Genomic DNA, 17,492 nt, shown 5'->3' with positions numbered 1-17,492 from the left:
ATGCCCAGCTGAGCCCAGCTCAGACAGACAACTTAGAGAATTAACATGCTTGTTGCTTTAGCCACTGAATTTTGGAGTGATTTGTTACACAGCAAAGCTGTCACAGCAAGTTAAATTTTCGAAATCTCAAAAAGCTATGAACAGTAGGTGTGTTGGCACCTACATCATGCTTACCGTGAGGACACAATGAAATACTGATGGTAATACCACCCCTGGGACAGCCTGAAACATAATGTGTGCTGAGCAAATGGTAATTAATGCCGCTGGCCACGATGGAGAGATGGTCAAAGGGAAACACACGGCAGTGTAAGAAGTAAGACTTAGGAATCCACATTCTGTTCATTTTTGCCTCATGGATTTTCTTCATTCATTTGTGCCACTGGCATGTGCTCACACTACAAATCTGCCTTTGTGTTTTTGTGTTTTTTTTTCTTTTTTAGTGCAGTATTCTCCTTTGAACTCTCCTCCTTGCACTCTTGCTTTCTGGACCCTCCTTCAGCACATATGCAGAGCGTCCAGATACTCTTGCTATGACACAATCAACTTCTAGTTTCATATATTTATATCTTTTACCCCCAAAGAGGCTCTAAGCAACTTAAGACAATTCTTATGGTTCATTTGCAAACCCTACAGAAATATATATTTTAAAAATCTGAACAGCAAGAATTTAGTAAATATTTAGTAAAAGTTAAATTGTTATGGTTGGTGTCGATCCTTGGAGTTATCTCTAATAACGAGGCCTATTAAACTTCAATGTCAAGTTATAAAGTAAACTTATAGAGAACATTCCCCCAAGAGATCAAAGTTACAGGAATTACTCATTTTCTTTTCTGGCGGGTCATGAGGAATCATGAGAACTCTAATCAGGCAACTGGTTCCCACCAAGCAAACATCTGGGTGCCTCAGGGGTAACAGACCCTGTTTATGTCTCAAACTGCAAATCAACTATAATCCTGTTATTACTTGAAAGAGAAAACAAAGTCCCTGGGAAAACTAAAGATAGGAACAAAGTATATACTTTTGAAACCTCTTCAATTTTCTCATGTAACTTTCCTCCCCAAAGTACTTAAAGCTTTATGAGTGTCTTTTTCACTTCTGAGGTTTTTTTACTTAAGACATTTTCCTCTGAAGATGACTTTTTTTTTAATTGAAAAATTACGTATTGATGCGACCTTCCAGTGGTGTGCAAGGTCAAGCTCCCACCACAATGGGTCCGACCACGCATCTTTTTCCAACTCTGCACACACTCACGTCTCCTTGGAGCTTGAAATGAACCATGGCGGGAACTCTGTCACCACAACAACCAGCAAACACTACGAAGCAGGACTGTTTCCCCCTGGAGAAGCCCTGATGAATCCTTACCAGCGCATCGCTGCCGGAGCTCCAGGTTCCGGGGAATTACCGCTCTCGTCTTCTTGAGTACAGACACCGGGTTTCACCAGGAGACATCAGTTACCATCCTCACTGCTGGGCAGCTAATACCCCAGTTTGGGGGGCTGATAAAATAAGGATGAAATGACAGTGTGTGCTGTTGAGTCAGTCAGTTTGGCTGAAGGAGGAGGGAGGTGGAGTGGCAGGAAACCAGGGTCGAGGCAGCCAGGGCAGAAAACACAGGGGTACTGTAGTACAGATTACCATTTTGGGGAGAGAGTAATAGTTTTGAGTAGGAGAGGCATATATTTGGATTTGTGTTTTATAAAGATCCCTTTGGGCGTCTGGTCTATGGAGAATAGCATTTATGGGGGGGCTGAGGGGCACAAAGGTGGAATCATGTGAGATCAGTGAAGATGCTCTCTGGGGCCAGGGCAACGGAACCGCAGCATGGCCCTGACGCCTGCTGCATGCCATCTGCACCTCCACCCCTGTGCTTGCACTCCTTCGGGGCCCTCCTTCTCCTTTGCCATATTGCCCGACCAACTCAAGGTTTACCGCCTGCCCTTCACCTGCGATTTCCTCGAACCCTGCTTTTACCTTCTCAGCCTTCTTGGAGTCATGCTCCGTGCCTACAAGAACAGTCGAGATACCTACATGTCTGTTTTTAGACCAGTGATCAAGGGCATTGAACACACAGCTGAGACACCCTGACGCCCAAAGCCTTAAACCCCAAACCAACAATAACAACAAGACCCCATATGAATTGAGAGCCGCTCCGATAAAGAAAGCACACTGTACATCAGCTAATATCTTTTATTGTCAAGGCTTTCTTGCAGCCAACAAACGATGGTTTCACTTTCACATGGCTGTCCATAAGGGATAAGGCATTATTTTTTTCTTTGTGGGTAGACTTAATTGGCCTAAGGCTTTACAACTTTTCCATATGAAAATAAAAGTCCAAGACCAGATTATTTTTCTCCTGGTCAGAAATGCTGATTTATTTACAGGCGCCTTTTCAGACCACCATTATAAACTTGAGATAAAATTTGTGTATTATAGTAAAGCCTCAGCATTTAATGTCAGGGTCCTTTAAAGACTTGCACACGTAGTTCACCTCTGGGGAATACAGCACTTCTCCCCGTATTCAACATGGTTATACTGTGATTTACCCGGAGCCATTCGAGCTAACTTTCAAAGAAACATTTTTTAACTTAAATCTTTTAGAAACTCAAGACTCCAAAAAGACTTCATATAGTTCTAAAAACAGCCCTGGAGCCAGCTGTTTAAGAGTGGTTTATAAATACAGTTATTTGCAGGCTGCATATCTGTTTATAACACAGCAGACACAGAATGCAGACTTCGCTACATGAATAACAAAACTGAGTCCAAATGCGGCTTTCGAAATACAGCAAAGATGGGGGAAATCCGGGATTCGGTTTGTTAATATCACCACCTTATAAAGTAAAAATTGGAGACTATAACTCTGAACTATTAAAATATACAGACAGACTGTTTACACCATTGCACTTCCTTTTTTCCCTTTGCTTTTAATACTCTTGAGACAATGATTAAAGTGATGGGTTTATGAACACATGCATGCACAAGCAAGCACATATACTTAAAAGATGAAACAAAGAAAAAAAGTTAATACGCATCTTCCGGGAAGGCTGCCAGCAGCACTCCGACTAAAATACACCGTCCCCTTGCGCTCCCTGTCCCCCTCCTCACTCCCTCACCTTCCCTCAAAGTCGGGAAATCAGGCATCAGGCGGGGAGGTTAGTGCATAGTTGGTGGATAAATGCCCCCCCACTTCCAGGCTTTGCCAGTCTCCCCAACAAGGTGGGGAGCACTCCCCTCAGTAGCACAGTGAAGGTCCGTTAGTGTTGCTCCACAAGTTAAGGCACTTCTGGCTGCTTTGGCGGCAGCGTGGGTATGTTTGCTCTTTGTTAAGGCATATGTCATCTAAGAGTAGTAAAGCTTTGGAAATCGGGTTAAGGTTGACAGCTTCATACATGATCACTGAAGTGGACGGGGCGACAGGTCCCTCGGAGACACCTGCCTTCCGGAGGCTTCCAGAGGGCCCGGCAGTTCTGCCCTGGGCTTGGCACGCAGGGGCTGGCCCAGGCCAGAGGGGGGCATGTTCAGAGACTGAAGACACACGGACTCCCGCCTGGGTTCACCTGGAGCTGCCCTGGCTGCTGACGGAGCGTGAGGTGCTGTAGCGCTTCTTCACGATCATGCTGATGTAGGCTTTCATGAGCTTGGCCACGTCCACCACCTGCCCGGGAAGCAGATAGGCACAGGGTCACCAGTCTCTGCTGGGCCAGCAGGCCCAGCCCACAACCACATGTCCTCCCAGGAAAAGCCACCACCGGCCTGCTGTGCAAATCCACAGCTCAAGTTCTGTATGAAGCCACAGTTTACCTGCTTTTACCTATTCCTAGTCAGGGAGCAGGGAACTGTGGCTTTTCCAAACAGTGTGCACCACCTGGTGGTTCTTGCATGCAAAAACGACAATTTTGCTTAATGTGAAATTGTCGGACTTTGCATATTAAAAACAAAGGAACCAACCCGATGATGCTAAAGTTGATATCACTAGGGCTGGAATTTCTCTACCCACTTAAAGTAAGGGTGACCGACAGAGCCCACAATCATGGCTGTGAAAGACTGGATCGTACAGTTTGAGTCAACGCCTCATGGTGCAACTGAGAAAACAGAACTGAGACGCTCAGGGACGGGCAGAGAGCGGCAGGCGGCCAGCTCTGCTCCAGGCCTGTGCAAGCTCAAATTAGCTCCTCCCACACCCTTTGGCCCATCGCTTCTCATGGCTGGCCTGGATCCCTGCTAAGACATCCTAACTGGCTTCCACTTCCCGGTTCTCTCTTTCCTGCCAACCAATCCCCTCCCACATCACTGCTTGTCATCACTGTCCTTGCTTCATGAACAAAGATCTCAGAGCAGTTCCCTGCTGTCCATTCGAGTCGACCAAACCCTGCAGCCTGGCACCCGAGATCCTCTAGGCAACGGCCCCCACACCTCTCTCCATCTCAGGTTGGCCTCATCTAGCTCCCACAACACATCCTTGGCCTGACCGCTCCTTCCAGCCCCTCCTCTCCAGCACTTAACAGCCAGACAGCAGCAGGGATTCATCTCCATTCCCTGCCTCCACCGTAGGCAGCTCCCTATGTGGAGACTTCAATGGGCTTCTTATATCATCGTCATTATTATTACAGTAAGCTTTGGAGCGGACAGCACACATATTTCAGGTGTTTTTGATGACTCTGTGAGCCAGAATTAGCTCTGCCCAGGATGGCCACACCCCTGGCTTGCTCCTGCTCCGTGGACACCACAGAGACGAGTGTTACTGCTATTACTCGCTGCCCTCAGCACCCATTAATCTTCACAAGACTCTATCGCCAAATACATGTTTTTCTTCTTGAACATCCGTATCATTTCTCTCTCTCTTCCTTTCCTCCCTGATACAAGGGAACCAGGTTTCTCTGTTGCAGAGGCATACAGAAGAAATTTGGGATGATCAGATTTCAGCCTGGGAGGAACCTGAAGCTGGGTAGAGACCATCACACTGTTTTCCCATGCCTTAGTGAGAAATATTCAAATAAAACTACTTGGTCAAAGGCATCAGGAAATGGCGCATTGTTTTTCTATTTTTTTGAAGGCCATGGTTTGCCTCTTACCTCGCTGGTTTCAAAGAGCAGCTCCCGCTCATCCACCACGATCTTGTACGTGTTGGCCAGGGGGGCCCCAAAAGAGAGGATGTGTTCATACTGGAAGACTTCTAAGGGTCTCCCCTCCCCACGCTTGTAGACGGAGACAGCGTCTGCGCTGACGCCCAACCACAGGTCCTGGGGGAAGCCGCCTTCCTTGCACTGGGGATGAGAGTCAGTGTTAGGGTTAGATCAGGAAGCAATTAGAAGCACAGCACCCAGAAAACGAGACAGGCTTTCAGGCCAGCCTCTGCACAGAATACTGAACACAGGCAATGCACATTTATGCCAGGGAATGGAAACACAAGAAATGGCATCTCTCTGACAAAATCTAGGATCACAGAGGGAAGTTCTTTACATCACTCTGTGCTGAACAGTTTTGGCTCCTTGTGAACAGCACGTGTCTTGACAGGGAGCCGCAGTGACCTGCTGTGTGGCAGTGGCCGATCTCACTGGGCAAGGACAGACTTCCCCGCAGGGATCAGGGGAGGAAAAGAGAGCCCCAGAGCAGGGAAAACAACACGGGCTGATCTGAACCAGTACAGTGAAACCATCACACACACGAGTGACACCAAGAGCAGCCACTTGGACAAAGCATCTGATTTATGCTCAAAAACCAACATAATTCAATCAAACAAGCCACCAACCAAACCAAAGACAGCATCCCCTGAAAAGCCATGAAGGGATCTTGAAATAGAAAATCAATCTGTAGATGTTTACACTCTCGCTTAGAGGTTATCAGATAACATCCTGAATTGTGGTAAGAAAAAACGGAAGCCCATCTGGACCCGGGACTGGTAAGCTTATGTTAAGGGACAGACAGTAAATATTTCAGGCTGATTGGCCACATGGTCTCTCCCACAGCCACTCAGTTCTGCCACTTTAATGTGAAAGTGTCCAAAGATATATAAAGGAATGAACATGGCTGTGTTCCCATAAAACTTTATTAAAAAAAAAAAAAAAAGAGGCAGGCATGGTTTGGCTTTCAGGTTGCAGTTGGCCAAGCCTGGATCTAAACCATAAGTAAGATTTTTTTTTTTAAATAAATGGTCTACTTTAACAAAACAGAAATGGCTAGATTCCAATTATGAAACAGAAATTCTTCCCTAAAAATAGTCATGGGGGGAAAAAAAAGTAAAATAATCCAAGTATAGCCCAAGTTTTGAATACATAGTTCTAATTTTTTTAAAATTATACAATGCATTTCTACCAGCACTTTTTATTGGATCTGTGGCTTCCATAAGAAAGAAGTTATTTCAGAATAGGTGACATCTTAATTTTTCACTCACTCCTATTATTAAAAAAGCATTTACTATAAAGAAGGAAAAAAAACACCTTTAGTGGGTGGGTGTTAGGAGTAAAATTTGGGGGCTCTAAGAAAAGAGGGAGCAGTGTTCTGACCCATCCTCCCCCCGTGCGCACTTGGCCATGGGCGCACGGATCTATGTCCTCGGACACAGCCTGGTCCCTGAAGCAGCCACTGCCCGCGCACCCGCCCAACAGCCGGCTCTCACCTCCACGTCGAAGAGTGTGGACCCATAGCCAGGCCACTCCTTGATCACGGCCATGTACTTGGCCATGGCCTGCTCCTGGCTCATCCCCTGAAACTTCTTCCACTTGTCGATGATGCTGGCGCGAGCAGAGGAGACCTCTTCCTTGATCCACATGTCCAGCATCTGCTCCTCCTCCGCCTTCTGCCGGACCACGGCGCCCGCGCCCGTGCGGAAGCTCCGCCTGAGTGTGCCCTCCAGGAAGCTGGTCCGCCGCTGCCGCTCACAGGGGGCGCAGCTTTTGGTGGCCTGGCTGATGCGGGCCTTGAGCCTCTGCAGGGAGTACACCTCCTCGAGGGGCGGGACAGTGCTGTGCAGCGAGTAGTCCCCCTGCAGATACTGCAGCCGCAGGGCCGCGAGCACCTGGAGGTTTTCTTCGGGGGCCGGGTAGTGGCCGTGGATGACAGCTTCATGGGCCTGAAAGGCGCGGTCACAGCGTTAGGGGCAGGCACAGGATGCCCGCCTGGCTCACGCCCTCCTCCATCAGATGTCTCTCAAATGTCACCTTCCCTGAAAATGGTACCCTGACCCCGCTTCACTGCTTCCCTAGCACGGATACCATCTAACACGTTTATTTTATTCCTGATTGTCTCTCAGCCCAACTAGAGCGGTTCCTGGCACAGGAGTTCAACTAAAATGGGCATAAGTTTCATCTACAAGCAGCCAACCCTCTCCATGCGGGGAAGTTGACTGCCATGTCGAATTTCTAAGGATTAGCAGTTAATTTACAAAGGTAGTAGTAATGGGTTTCACCCCTGCTCTCTGTGTCTAAAAGTTCCTTTTACCCCAGCCAGTGGTTGAGCATCGACCAATGAACCAGAAGGTCCCAGTTCAATTACCAGTCAGGGCATATGCCTGGGTTGCAGGCTGGATCCCCAGTAGGGGGCGTGCAGGAGGCAGCCCATCAATGATTCTCTCTTATCATTGATGTTTTTCTCTCCCTCTCCCCCTCTCCTTCTCCCTCCCTCTCTGAAATCAATAAATTTTTTTTTTTTAAAAAGTTCCTTTACCTGTTCAAACATAAACGCGAATTCCACGCTGTCTTTCGGCACATTGTCCGTGTCCAGGAAGCAGTAAAGCTTGAAGTAGAATTTCCAGGGTAGGTCGCCCACCTCGGAGGTGGCAGCCAGCCTACAGACAGAAGTCAAGAGAGACTCAGGAAGCAAAACGGGAGGCAGGCCTTGGGTGACCCACCGGGAGCTGACTGTACACGGCTTATTCTCTGTAAGGATGCAGAGGTCCTGTCCACGCTCAGATAGTCAAGTGGACAGAGATGAGGAGGGAGAGAGCGAGAAAACAGTAAGAGCGAGGCGTATCAGAGACCCTCGTGATTTCTACTGAACCAGAGCTGGAAGCCATGCTTCCATCCGGGTCTCACTTGAACACAGCAAACAGGCAGCCTTCAATTAAACTGTGCTAACAAGTATTTTTCGAGTGCCCCAGTCTAGTTAGTGCCAGCTAAGCATTATGTTGAACCCACAGAAAGGAAAGAAACCAAGGCGATTTCTTCATTCCCAACCCTAAATTAACTACAACATTTATACAAATTCACATGAATATTACAGAGACTGTGTTCATATGGAACAGGAATATTCTCTTCTGCCATTAAAGGGATATAAGAGGCACAGATCAAAATTAGAGTTCCAAGAGAGGTACAGAGTTCTAAGTTGGCTTGCGTCTACTGGCCCCGTTTCAAAGCTAATGAACACGTGAAAACCTGCAAATCAGGAATCCCAAGGCAATGAGTAAAAGAGGGGACGGGAGGGATGGGGCAAAGGAACAATGACAAACGGAACCGTATCTCAGACAGTGGCTTTATGTAGGAATCAAAAGATCAGTCCGCAGAGATGAAAAGCCAGGTAAGCGTCAACACCGGTAAAATAAAACAAACTCCAGTGCACACGGAGGCTGGAAATGGAAGTTCAAGTCCCCCCACTCTTGTTCTTAAGTTGCTTTTAGTTACTTACTCGGCTGGCACTTCAGGGAGAAGGAACTTACTTTTCAAACTTTGCTAGCACATCGGCGACGATGGTCCGGCTCTCGATGGCCTTGTCGACGTGTCCGTTGGACTCGAACAGGGCAAACATGTTCCTGCTGTCCTCCATGGCCAGGCCTCTGATCAGCTTCTCCACCACCTGGAAGACACGCCGAGGCCGTCAGCGCCCAGAGCTGTGCTTCTAGAATGTGCCTTCCTGGGAACTCAGAGGGAGCTGCCAGCAAGTGAGGGTCCAAAGAGCCTCCCAAAACTGTCCTGTGTGCCCACCCAGAATTCCAAAGGTGCTGTTTCTCTTTTGTTCTCTTGAAACCAGTTTTATTAGCTCTTTCTTGGCAAAAAGAACACAGGTAGGGGCAGATGTTGGGCCAATGTCTTATAAACCCATACAAGGAGGAAAAGCGCATGAAGACGGAAAAACGGAAGCCCTGTGCTTCAAAAACTGAGAGAGAGAGAGAGAGAGAGAGAGAGAGAGAGAGAGAGAGAGAAAGAGAGAGTGATCTTGGTCCCCAGCATGTCATCAGTTTGGCTCAAATAAATTCTTAAAAACAAAAACAAAAAAACCCTGCAAGACACAACAGTGATTTCCATTGATGTATCTTCTACACAAGACAATTTCGGCCTTTACTTAAATGTTAAAGGAGAGAGAAAAAAAAAGAAAAGAAAAGGTGTTCACCTGCGTGAACATTCTAGATATTCGTGTGGAAATATCAACACCGTATTGCGGAAGTGTGATACCCTTGCCATAGTGGACAGCCCGAGTCAGGGTGGCAATCTCTACGAGATATCACTGCCTGTAAGATCAGCAGGATTGGGGTTGTTCAGATTCACTGGCACTTTGATTTGGTGTTGTCTCTACTCATCTTCAGTACCTATTTTTATCTCTTTATACAGCGGTTGGTTGCAGGTTACGTTTGTTTCCGTGTTTACGGAGCAGCCACACTATGCGAATCACAACCTGGCATGACAGCCAATCTGACTGTGCACCACTTTCCTGACTTAAGCAAATCGGCATCAGGCATCACACAGAATGCCAGGCGGGGCAGCCCTCACCTCCCCGGCCGTGGTGTGGGAGTTGATGGTGATCTTGCAGGAGCCCCCGCCGTGGCAGTACACCATGGACGTCATTTCCTGCCTGTGGATCAGAGCTTCTATTTCATCGCGGGAAGGCACAAACTCTCTGCACTTGGTTTTCTTAAGCGATTCGTAAATGAAGAGGGCGTATTTTTCCATCTCGGTTCCTGGAAACTGTTCCCGTGTCCTAGGAGACAAGTACCAACTGTTAATTGCCAGACTGGGGACGGCTGGCAGCTGGCAGCCGGGCTGCTTCGAGGTGGCGGGCAGGCACCTGGTGGTGAATGGAGCAAACACCAGCCACTTCCCGGCAGGGGCCCAGCCCAGCCTGTGCAGGTTCAGTTTAAATACAAACAACAACAACCCCAAAAGCCAGTGTTTGCCTGGAAGCAACTTCCACCTCTGAAGGGCTGTTGCACTGGAGAGTCCTGCCTCGGACTGTCCTGTGAAAATGGTTTTCCACAGTTAATCAGGATCTGAACCAGACTTTCTACCAGTGTTTCATCTGGAATGAGTACCTAAGTTTGGCGGCTTTCTATCTCTATATGGCTGTAGTAATTAAATGTATCCAATGTCCTCCGACACGTTGGAAACTACCCTGAAGGTGGCCTGGTCCCTGACACAGCCTTTGTGGCTTCGAGAGACGAATGCTATCTGTGCTCCCTCTGAGCTCACATCAGCGACCCACGGGTCTGACCTGGAGTCCCTGACCCCACTAGGTCGAGATCCTCTGGATCCGAACCACAGTCCATCACACCACCTGCGTGAACAGCTCCGCCCAGGCCATCTCCTACCTTTTCCTCATTAAAAATCATTTTTAAATGTTTAAATTATAGTACACATCAATGTTTTATTCGTTTCAGGAGTACAGCTTAGTAGTTAGACATTTATATACCTTACACAAAGTGATTCCCTTCCCCCTTCCCCCGTAAGTCCGGTACGCACCTAACACCATTTATAATTATCACAATATTAGTGACTTTATTTCCTAGGCTGTACTTTACATCCCCTGACTACTGTGTAACTACCAATCTGTACTTCTCAATCCCTTCACCTTTGTCACCCAGCCATTCCCCGCCCCCGCCCCCCTTTTCTGGCAACCGTCTGTGTCTATGCCTCTGTCTCTGTTTTGTTTGCTTGTTTATTTTGTTTTTCAGATCCCACACGCCCGTGAAATGCTACGGTATCTGTCTTCAGCTTGTACCTTTTCAGGTGGAACTTGAGGTACTTGAGGATCCCCCGGCTGGGCAGGAAGGCGCAGCTCAGGCACGTCAGGATCTGCCAGCTGCACAGGTTGCTGGCGCTGCCCGGGTGTGGCACCTTGTTGGTCTGCTTGATGAGCTGGCAGTACAGCTCATCGCGCAGCGGGCGCAGGTCGTGCCCCGTCTGGAGGATGCCCTGGATGATGGGGATGGGGTCGGACATGGACTCCAGCTGCTGCAGGGAGTTGAAGATCTTGATGGCTTCATCCTGCAGGGTGGTGTAGCCTTTGTCCTTGAGCACTGGGGAAAGCAAACCAACAGGAGTCACACCAGGGGGTCCAAGAAGGACGACATGAGCAGCAGGTGAGAGGAAGGAGCGGTGACAGACAGCTACGTCATGACACAGTGCTCACCAGAGTCTCTGTAACTTTGAATCGGCTGGAAAAAGCTATTAAAACCAGACGGGTGGCCTGGCTGGGTGGCTCAGTTGGTTGGAGCATCGTCCTGTACACGGGTTCGTTTGATTTCCAGTCAGGGCACATACCCAGGCTGCAGGTCGATCCCCAGTTGGGGCATTGGCAGGAAGCAAATGATCAATGTCTCTCTCTCTCTCTCTCTCTCTCCTTCCCTCCATTTCAATAAAATAATAAAAACTACAGGGGCAAGTTATGTTCTGTAAGTCACAACTGTTTATGAATTATATAATTATACTAGAGGCCCGGTGCACGAAATTCGTGCGGGGGGGGGGGGGGGGCCACGGGAGAGTGTTCCTCAGCCCAGCCTGCACCCTCTCCAATCTGGGACCCCTCGAGGGATGCCCGACTGCCCTCTCACAATCCAGGACTTCTGGCTCCCAACTGCTCGCCTGCCTGATTGCCCCTAACTGTTTCTGCCTACCCGCCTGATCACCCCCTAACCATTCCCCTGTCAGCCTGTTCAACGCTTAACTGCTCCCCTGCTGGCCTGATTACCCATAACTGCTCTCCTCTGCCGGCCTGGTCACCCCTAACTGTCCTCCCCTGCAGGCCTGGTCGCTCCCAACTGCCCTCCCCTGCAGGCCTGGTTGCCCCTAACTGCCCTCCCCTGCCAGCCCGGTCACCCCTAACTGCCCTCCCCTGCAGGGCTGGTTCCCCCCAACTGCCCTCCCCTGCAGGCCTTGTCCCTCTCAACTGCCCTCCCCTGCAGGCCCGGTTGCTCCCAACTGCCCTCCCCTGCAGGCCCGGTCACCCGTAACTGCTCTCCCCTGCTGGCCTGGTCACCCCCAACTACCCTCCCTGCAGGCCTGGTCCCCCCCAACTGCCCTCCCCTGCTGGCCTGGTCCCCCGACAATTGCCCTCCTCTGGAGGCCTGGTCCCCCCAACTGTCCTCCCCTGCAGGCCTGGTCACCCCCAACTGCCCTCCTCTGCCGGCCTGGTCACCCCTAACTGCCCTCCCCTGAAGGCCTGATTGCCCCCAACTGCCCTCCCTTGCAGGCCTGGTCCCTCCCAACTGCCCTCCCCTGCTGGCCACATGGGGGCAGCCATCTTTTACCACATGGGGGTGGCCATCTTGTGTGTTGGAGTGACGGTCAATTTGCATATTACCCATTTATTATATAGGATAAATGTCTTGTTATGTAATTCAATTACTTTATTGTACAAAATTCTTACTTAAAAAGTTGGTCTGTTGCCAACTGGTTCCATAATTGGAACAAAGACTGTAGCATCTGTTCTTGGTGATATTAAGGTGACTGAGTGCGTGGACAGGAGTGCTGGCATTTTCGGATTCCTTTTCCCCTCTAGTACAACAGTCCTCGTACCACTACAACCACGAGATGCTGATACAGTGAGGGAGTTAACAGGGAAAGCAGGACCAGTGCCTGAAGTGGGTGGCACGGGGACTCACGGTTGAGGTTGATGTCTCCGTAGGGCAGGGGCAGCAGTGGGGAGTGCAGCGGGTGGTGGGTGTGCCGGAGGATGGGGTTCCGCTTGTAAATCTGCTCCACGACGTCCGAGTTCAGGCAGTTCTCCTGGGAAACAAAGGGGCCGTTACAGAAAGCAAGCCAACGCATGGCAAAAAACATTATCACACTTGTAGTCTCCTACACACCAATGTGTTTCCAAAGTCTACGCCGTCCAGCACACCCGGGGTGGTGGTGGGAACCCAGCATCAGTAACTGGAAGCCCAAAGAGACCCCAGTCTGTGTCTGCAAACAAGCCACAACCACACATTGTCTTATATCACTCTTGCTCTTCATTTCATTTGCATATATTCTCCCATGTTATTTAAAAGTTTCCCCCTGAAATGATGCAGACTTAAAAAATAAATTTAAAGTTCTCTTGCTAATTATTTAGCTGTCGCTTAGCCAAACCATGTACCTTTACCTATAATTCATTTTAAAATGCCTTTTGCTAGATCTTTAATTTGTCTTTTGTATTCTCTCTCTACCCGAAAGCTACAGGTGTAGTGAGACTGTCTTTCATGTGCCTGCCTTCTCTCTCACTCCTGAAATTTAAGAGATCTGCTCACAGAAATTCACCATGTATTTATACTCCTAAAATGTTCATGTGGGATGCGAAACAGCCAGTTACTTTTATGACTTTGAATACACAGAAGAGTTGGAGGAGAGTCAATGAGTCGCTCTACCCTGGTAATTCCATTTCCACTATGAAACTTTGTCAGTAACACCTGATTAAAAGTAGGAAAAACTTTACTTACTTAAAAATAAAGTGGTACAGATTTAATCAGGGCAACTTGTCTAGGTTTTTGAAAAGCTCGCTTTCACATTTGGAAAATTCTAATACTCTTTGAATGCCTGATTTCAAATTGATTAAGAGACTGTAAGACTAGATAAACCTTAGAAGAGAAAGTTCAGCTGATATGTGCATTTTTTTACTCCGATCTCAAAAGAAAGCTTCAAAAAAAATTTTAAGGCTAGAAATAAAGTTATTAGTATCCAGCATCCTGGGCTCCACAGAAAGATTTGCAGAGTCTTGGATAATAACACACTTGGTGGAATTTAGCTTCCAACACCCAGGAAACATATAACTTTGATACCAAGGGGCTGACTTGAATTTGGTGGGACAGTAACATACTACTGACATGAGACCCCTCTCCACATGTGAAAAGGCTGAGTTTGCCTCCTCCATCCAATGTGCTAATTTCCTTGTTTTCAAAATCCTCACTTGAGGAGAAGGGGGAGAGAGAGAGAAAGAGAGAGAGAGGAGAGAGAGAAACATCATTGATGTGAGAGAGAAACATCGACTGGCTGCCTTCCATATGTGCTCTGACCGGGGATTGAACCTGCAACCCAGTTATGTGCCTTGACCCAGAATCAAACCGGCAACCTTTTGGCGCACTGCATGAAGCTCAACCAACTGAACGACTCCAGTGGGGCCAGCTAATCAGTAAATAAATACCCGTCTCACTATCATTTTAGAATCAGCTCCAGCTCTTTCCTTCGTGTTGGGAATCTGTCTGCATGGATAACATGGAGGAATAGCGGAAAAAATTCCTTTGACCTGGCTCTGCACCAGAGACTGACGAGCTGAGTGAGCAATACAACCCAAATACCCATGTCTGTCTCCCTCCCAGGATTAAGAGTGCAGTAATCCTCGGGCACCACGGTCATTTAATTGTGTGTTCATTCATTCAACACACACTTACTGAGCAGCTCATCTTTACACACAGGAAATGGCAATTTAACACGGTCACGGTTGGTCTGGGGACAGAAGCTTTTGTGAGTTTGGGGGCCCCTGGTACAGTTTCCACATTTTCTAGACCAACCCGGGCTCTCTGTGACTCCACCTGTGCGGTCTAGAAACTGTACATAGTTCAGAGAAGAATTATCTCCTAGAAGGTCCCCTGTTGGAAGCCGCCCATTGCCTTCACTAGCAGAGAGGTGTGGACAAGGAACCCGGAAGGCTGGTCAACTTAGAAGCTCTGAAAGGTCAGAGCCAACCACCCACTGTTTAGTTGAGACAATGGTAGCTAAAGCAACCTCCACCTTTTAATCTTATATAAATCCTTGCTGATTGGCTATTATTGGAATTGCCTGCCTAGAGCTATGGGTGGATCCCATAGTCTTAATAAAAGGGATCGCTAGGCCGGAGCAAAGTGGAGTCCTTCCCCTTGAGTTGGGCTCCCGCCTGGCCCCCAATATTTCCAAATTAATATTTTCTAGTCTCTTTCATTTGTGTGCAGCCTCCTCCAGAGCCCGAACCCTGAACCACGCGGGACGTGAAAGGGGTTCACTACAAACTGGAGCCCAAACGTGAGACACTACAGTCCCCAACTCAGGGCTGAAGTCGTTTGGCATAGCATGTCCTTCCCAACGCAATCCACACCACTGGGATGGGGAACCTAACTCCAAACCACCGACCACCGTCCCTCTGCCTCGAACCCAGCAGTCAGGTCTGCCTCAGCAGCAACATCAAACACCCCGTGAGGATAAAACATTTCAGCATAAAATTTCGCCTAAAATCTCACATTTGGACTCCTAAAGGCAGGGCTACGCAAACACAAAATTTACCCAAGAGTTAGCTCTGATTATAGAAGAAAAATGGAGCTTGACTAATGCTGACACCTTGATGTCCTAAAGGTGACAATCTGGGAGCGACTCTGAACCACCCGGGTGGGCTCGGATCCGCCTTACCTTGATGTCCTGAATCAGCTGCTGGGTGGGCGTGTCGATGGGGGCCTTGGTGTCCGTCACATTCTGAATGGCGCTGGACCACCTGGTGGCCTCGTTGAGCAGCTTCGTGTAGAGGCGATAGCAGTGCTTTCGTCCGTACACGGTGACATTCCAGTAGCCTGTAACAGACGCATCGCACACATGTCAGCGCTGACCTCTGCCACCAAGGCCACGCTCCTGCCTCAGGGTCCCAGGAGTCCAGCCTACGTCATCTCCACCTGAGCCCCTTTAATTGCTTAATTCAATAGTCACTGCTGAACTCGTACAGGTGCCTGGCCCTGCACTGGGTACCCAGGTATCCAAAAGACAGGAGGAGTTCACAGTGAGAGAGGAAGACAAACATAAACTATAAACCCAGAATTCAATGTGCAAATTCTAACAATTGATCTGGATGAAAAACGCATAAACTAAGCCCCTTTCATGGCTCTTGGACTAGAGAGAAAACGCTACCCACAGCTTTCTCCTTCTCCCTCCCTGTTCTCCTCTCCCTTCTCAGACTCTCCCCTGAAAACACCTGTGCTAATAAGTAAGCCGTTTCTGTGCTCAAAACAAGCTGTCATTTGGAATAGAGTAACTAACTAAAAACATACCAGTATTTTTTACATGGAATAGCTATATTTTTAAAGGAGCACAAGATCAAAACTAGCAACAAAAATCAAAATAAGCCTAGAGCTATTTTGTATAATACTGAAAAGAAAAGAAAAAAAAAACTAAGCTTACCCCCTATTTTATTTAAGTTACGTTCACTGGCAGGATTTACCTTTTTTCAGATTGCATTCTGACTCTCGTTGCACAATGATAAAAACAATGAAACTCAAGCAAATAAAAATAAAGCTTCCTGGAAAGGACAATCTTCATCGGCTTAACATGTTCCTGTCCTTAGAAGACTCTTTCTGCAACTCCATCAATCAAGACCTCTTTACGATGGTTTAAATACTAAGTGTTCACATAGCTAAGCACAGACAGCCTCGGAAGATAAGTCAGCCAGAGAAGAGCTTCTTTTTGAGGAAATAAAAAGCACACACTCCTGGTAGGAATCTTATTCCTTTGCCCTGAGCAGACCCAGAACTCTTATGAGTCGATGCGGCTGTTTCGGGCCCCGATCGCTGTGAGCACACGGCCCCAGTTACCTGTCTCTTTGAAAACCTTCTCGTCCGGGGGGACGACGGAGCAGAGGCTGTTGAGGACCAGGGTGCCCAGCTTCAGAGCATTCTTCTCTGAGCTCTTGTAGTAATCCAAGGAGTTGTGGGTGAGCACAAACCACCGCTTCTTCAGCTTCAGCGAAGACATCTTCGGGCTGTTCTTGACTTCTTTGTGCAACCACCCTGGAGAGCAAGAGGAGAGTGTAAAACTAGAACTGGGAAGAGAAACGCCCAATACCAGGTAATCATCGGCATGATGCTTACAAATGTTTTGCTAGAAATGACCGTGATCATTTCTGTCTTATCTTTAGCAAGTAAATGACTTGGGAAAGCTGCTCAACATGGAAATACTGCACATGAAAGCAGGAGTCCATGAAAAAGAAAAGCGTTGCTGGCAGTCACCTCTGACGATGAATTCCTGGCCCTCCACCCGGGTGTCGCCCTTGGACCGCTGCAGCAGCGTGATCCAGTGATGCATCTCCTCCGGCGTGTCGGCGTTGCAGTGCAGGACCCGGTTGGCCGTGATGATCACAAATGAATTGGGCCTGAGCGACAGGGTGAGAAGGGAGCAAAGCCTCTTAGCTCGACGGTAAGCATCACCTCTGTGTGAACCAGGACTGAATGCCTTTCTCCGGGCTTATGGGTCAATGGGGATGGAAATGGCCGTGCTATTTGTATTTTACGGTAAGGACGGCAAGCATTGCTCATTTCCGCAGGATTTATTTTATGCATCATTAAACCTTTTCACTTGGAGCGACAC

The 17,492-nt window shown here is 48.2% G+C and overlaps 1 protein-coding gene across 6 annotated transcripts in view; it reads right to left on the bottom strand.

Moving 5' to 3' along the window:
- Window positions 1–2,173: 2,173 nt before the first annotated feature.
- The window catches only part of MYO10 (myosin X), a 96,138-nt gene continuing 80,819 nt past the window's right edge, over window positions 2,174–17,492 (bottom strand). For all 6 annotated transcript variants that reach the window (XM_080679454.1, XM_080679458.1, XM_080679459.1 and 3 more), the window contains 11 exons: window positions 17,135–17,277; window positions 16,721–16,915; window positions 15,552–15,709; window positions 12,803–12,926; window positions 10,921–11,218; window positions 9,696–9,903; window positions 8,648–8,784; window positions 7,660–7,780; window positions 6,614–7,066; window positions 5,070–5,261; window positions 2,174–3,652 (listed from right to left, as the gene is read on the bottom strand). In XM_080679454.1, the coding sequence (XP_080535580.1) occupies window positions 3,551–3,652; window positions 5,070–5,261; window positions 6,614–7,066; window positions 7,660–7,780; window positions 8,648–8,784; window positions 9,696–9,903; window positions 10,921–11,218; window positions 12,803–12,926; window positions 15,552–15,709; window positions 16,721–16,915; window positions 17,135–17,277 (2,131 nt within the window). In that variant the 3' untranslated portion in view covers window positions 2,174–3,550. The remainder of the gene's footprint in view (window positions 3,653–5,069; window positions 5,262–6,613; window positions 7,067–7,659; window positions 7,781–8,647; window positions 8,785–9,695; window positions 9,904–10,920; window positions 11,219–12,802; window positions 12,927–15,551; window positions 15,710–16,720; window positions 16,916–17,134; window positions 17,278–17,492) is intronic.

The sequence above is a fragment of the Plecotus auritus genome (genome assembly GCF_963455305.1).
Source record: "Plecotus auritus genome assembly, chromosome: 7".
In the NCBI taxonomy this organism is placed as follows: domain Eukaryota; kingdom Metazoa; phylum Chordata; class Mammalia; order Chiroptera; family Vespertilionidae; genus Plecotus; species Plecotus auritus.
Note: the sequence above shows the minus strand (reverse complement) of the source record. Positions and strands in the feature narration are given on the sequence as shown.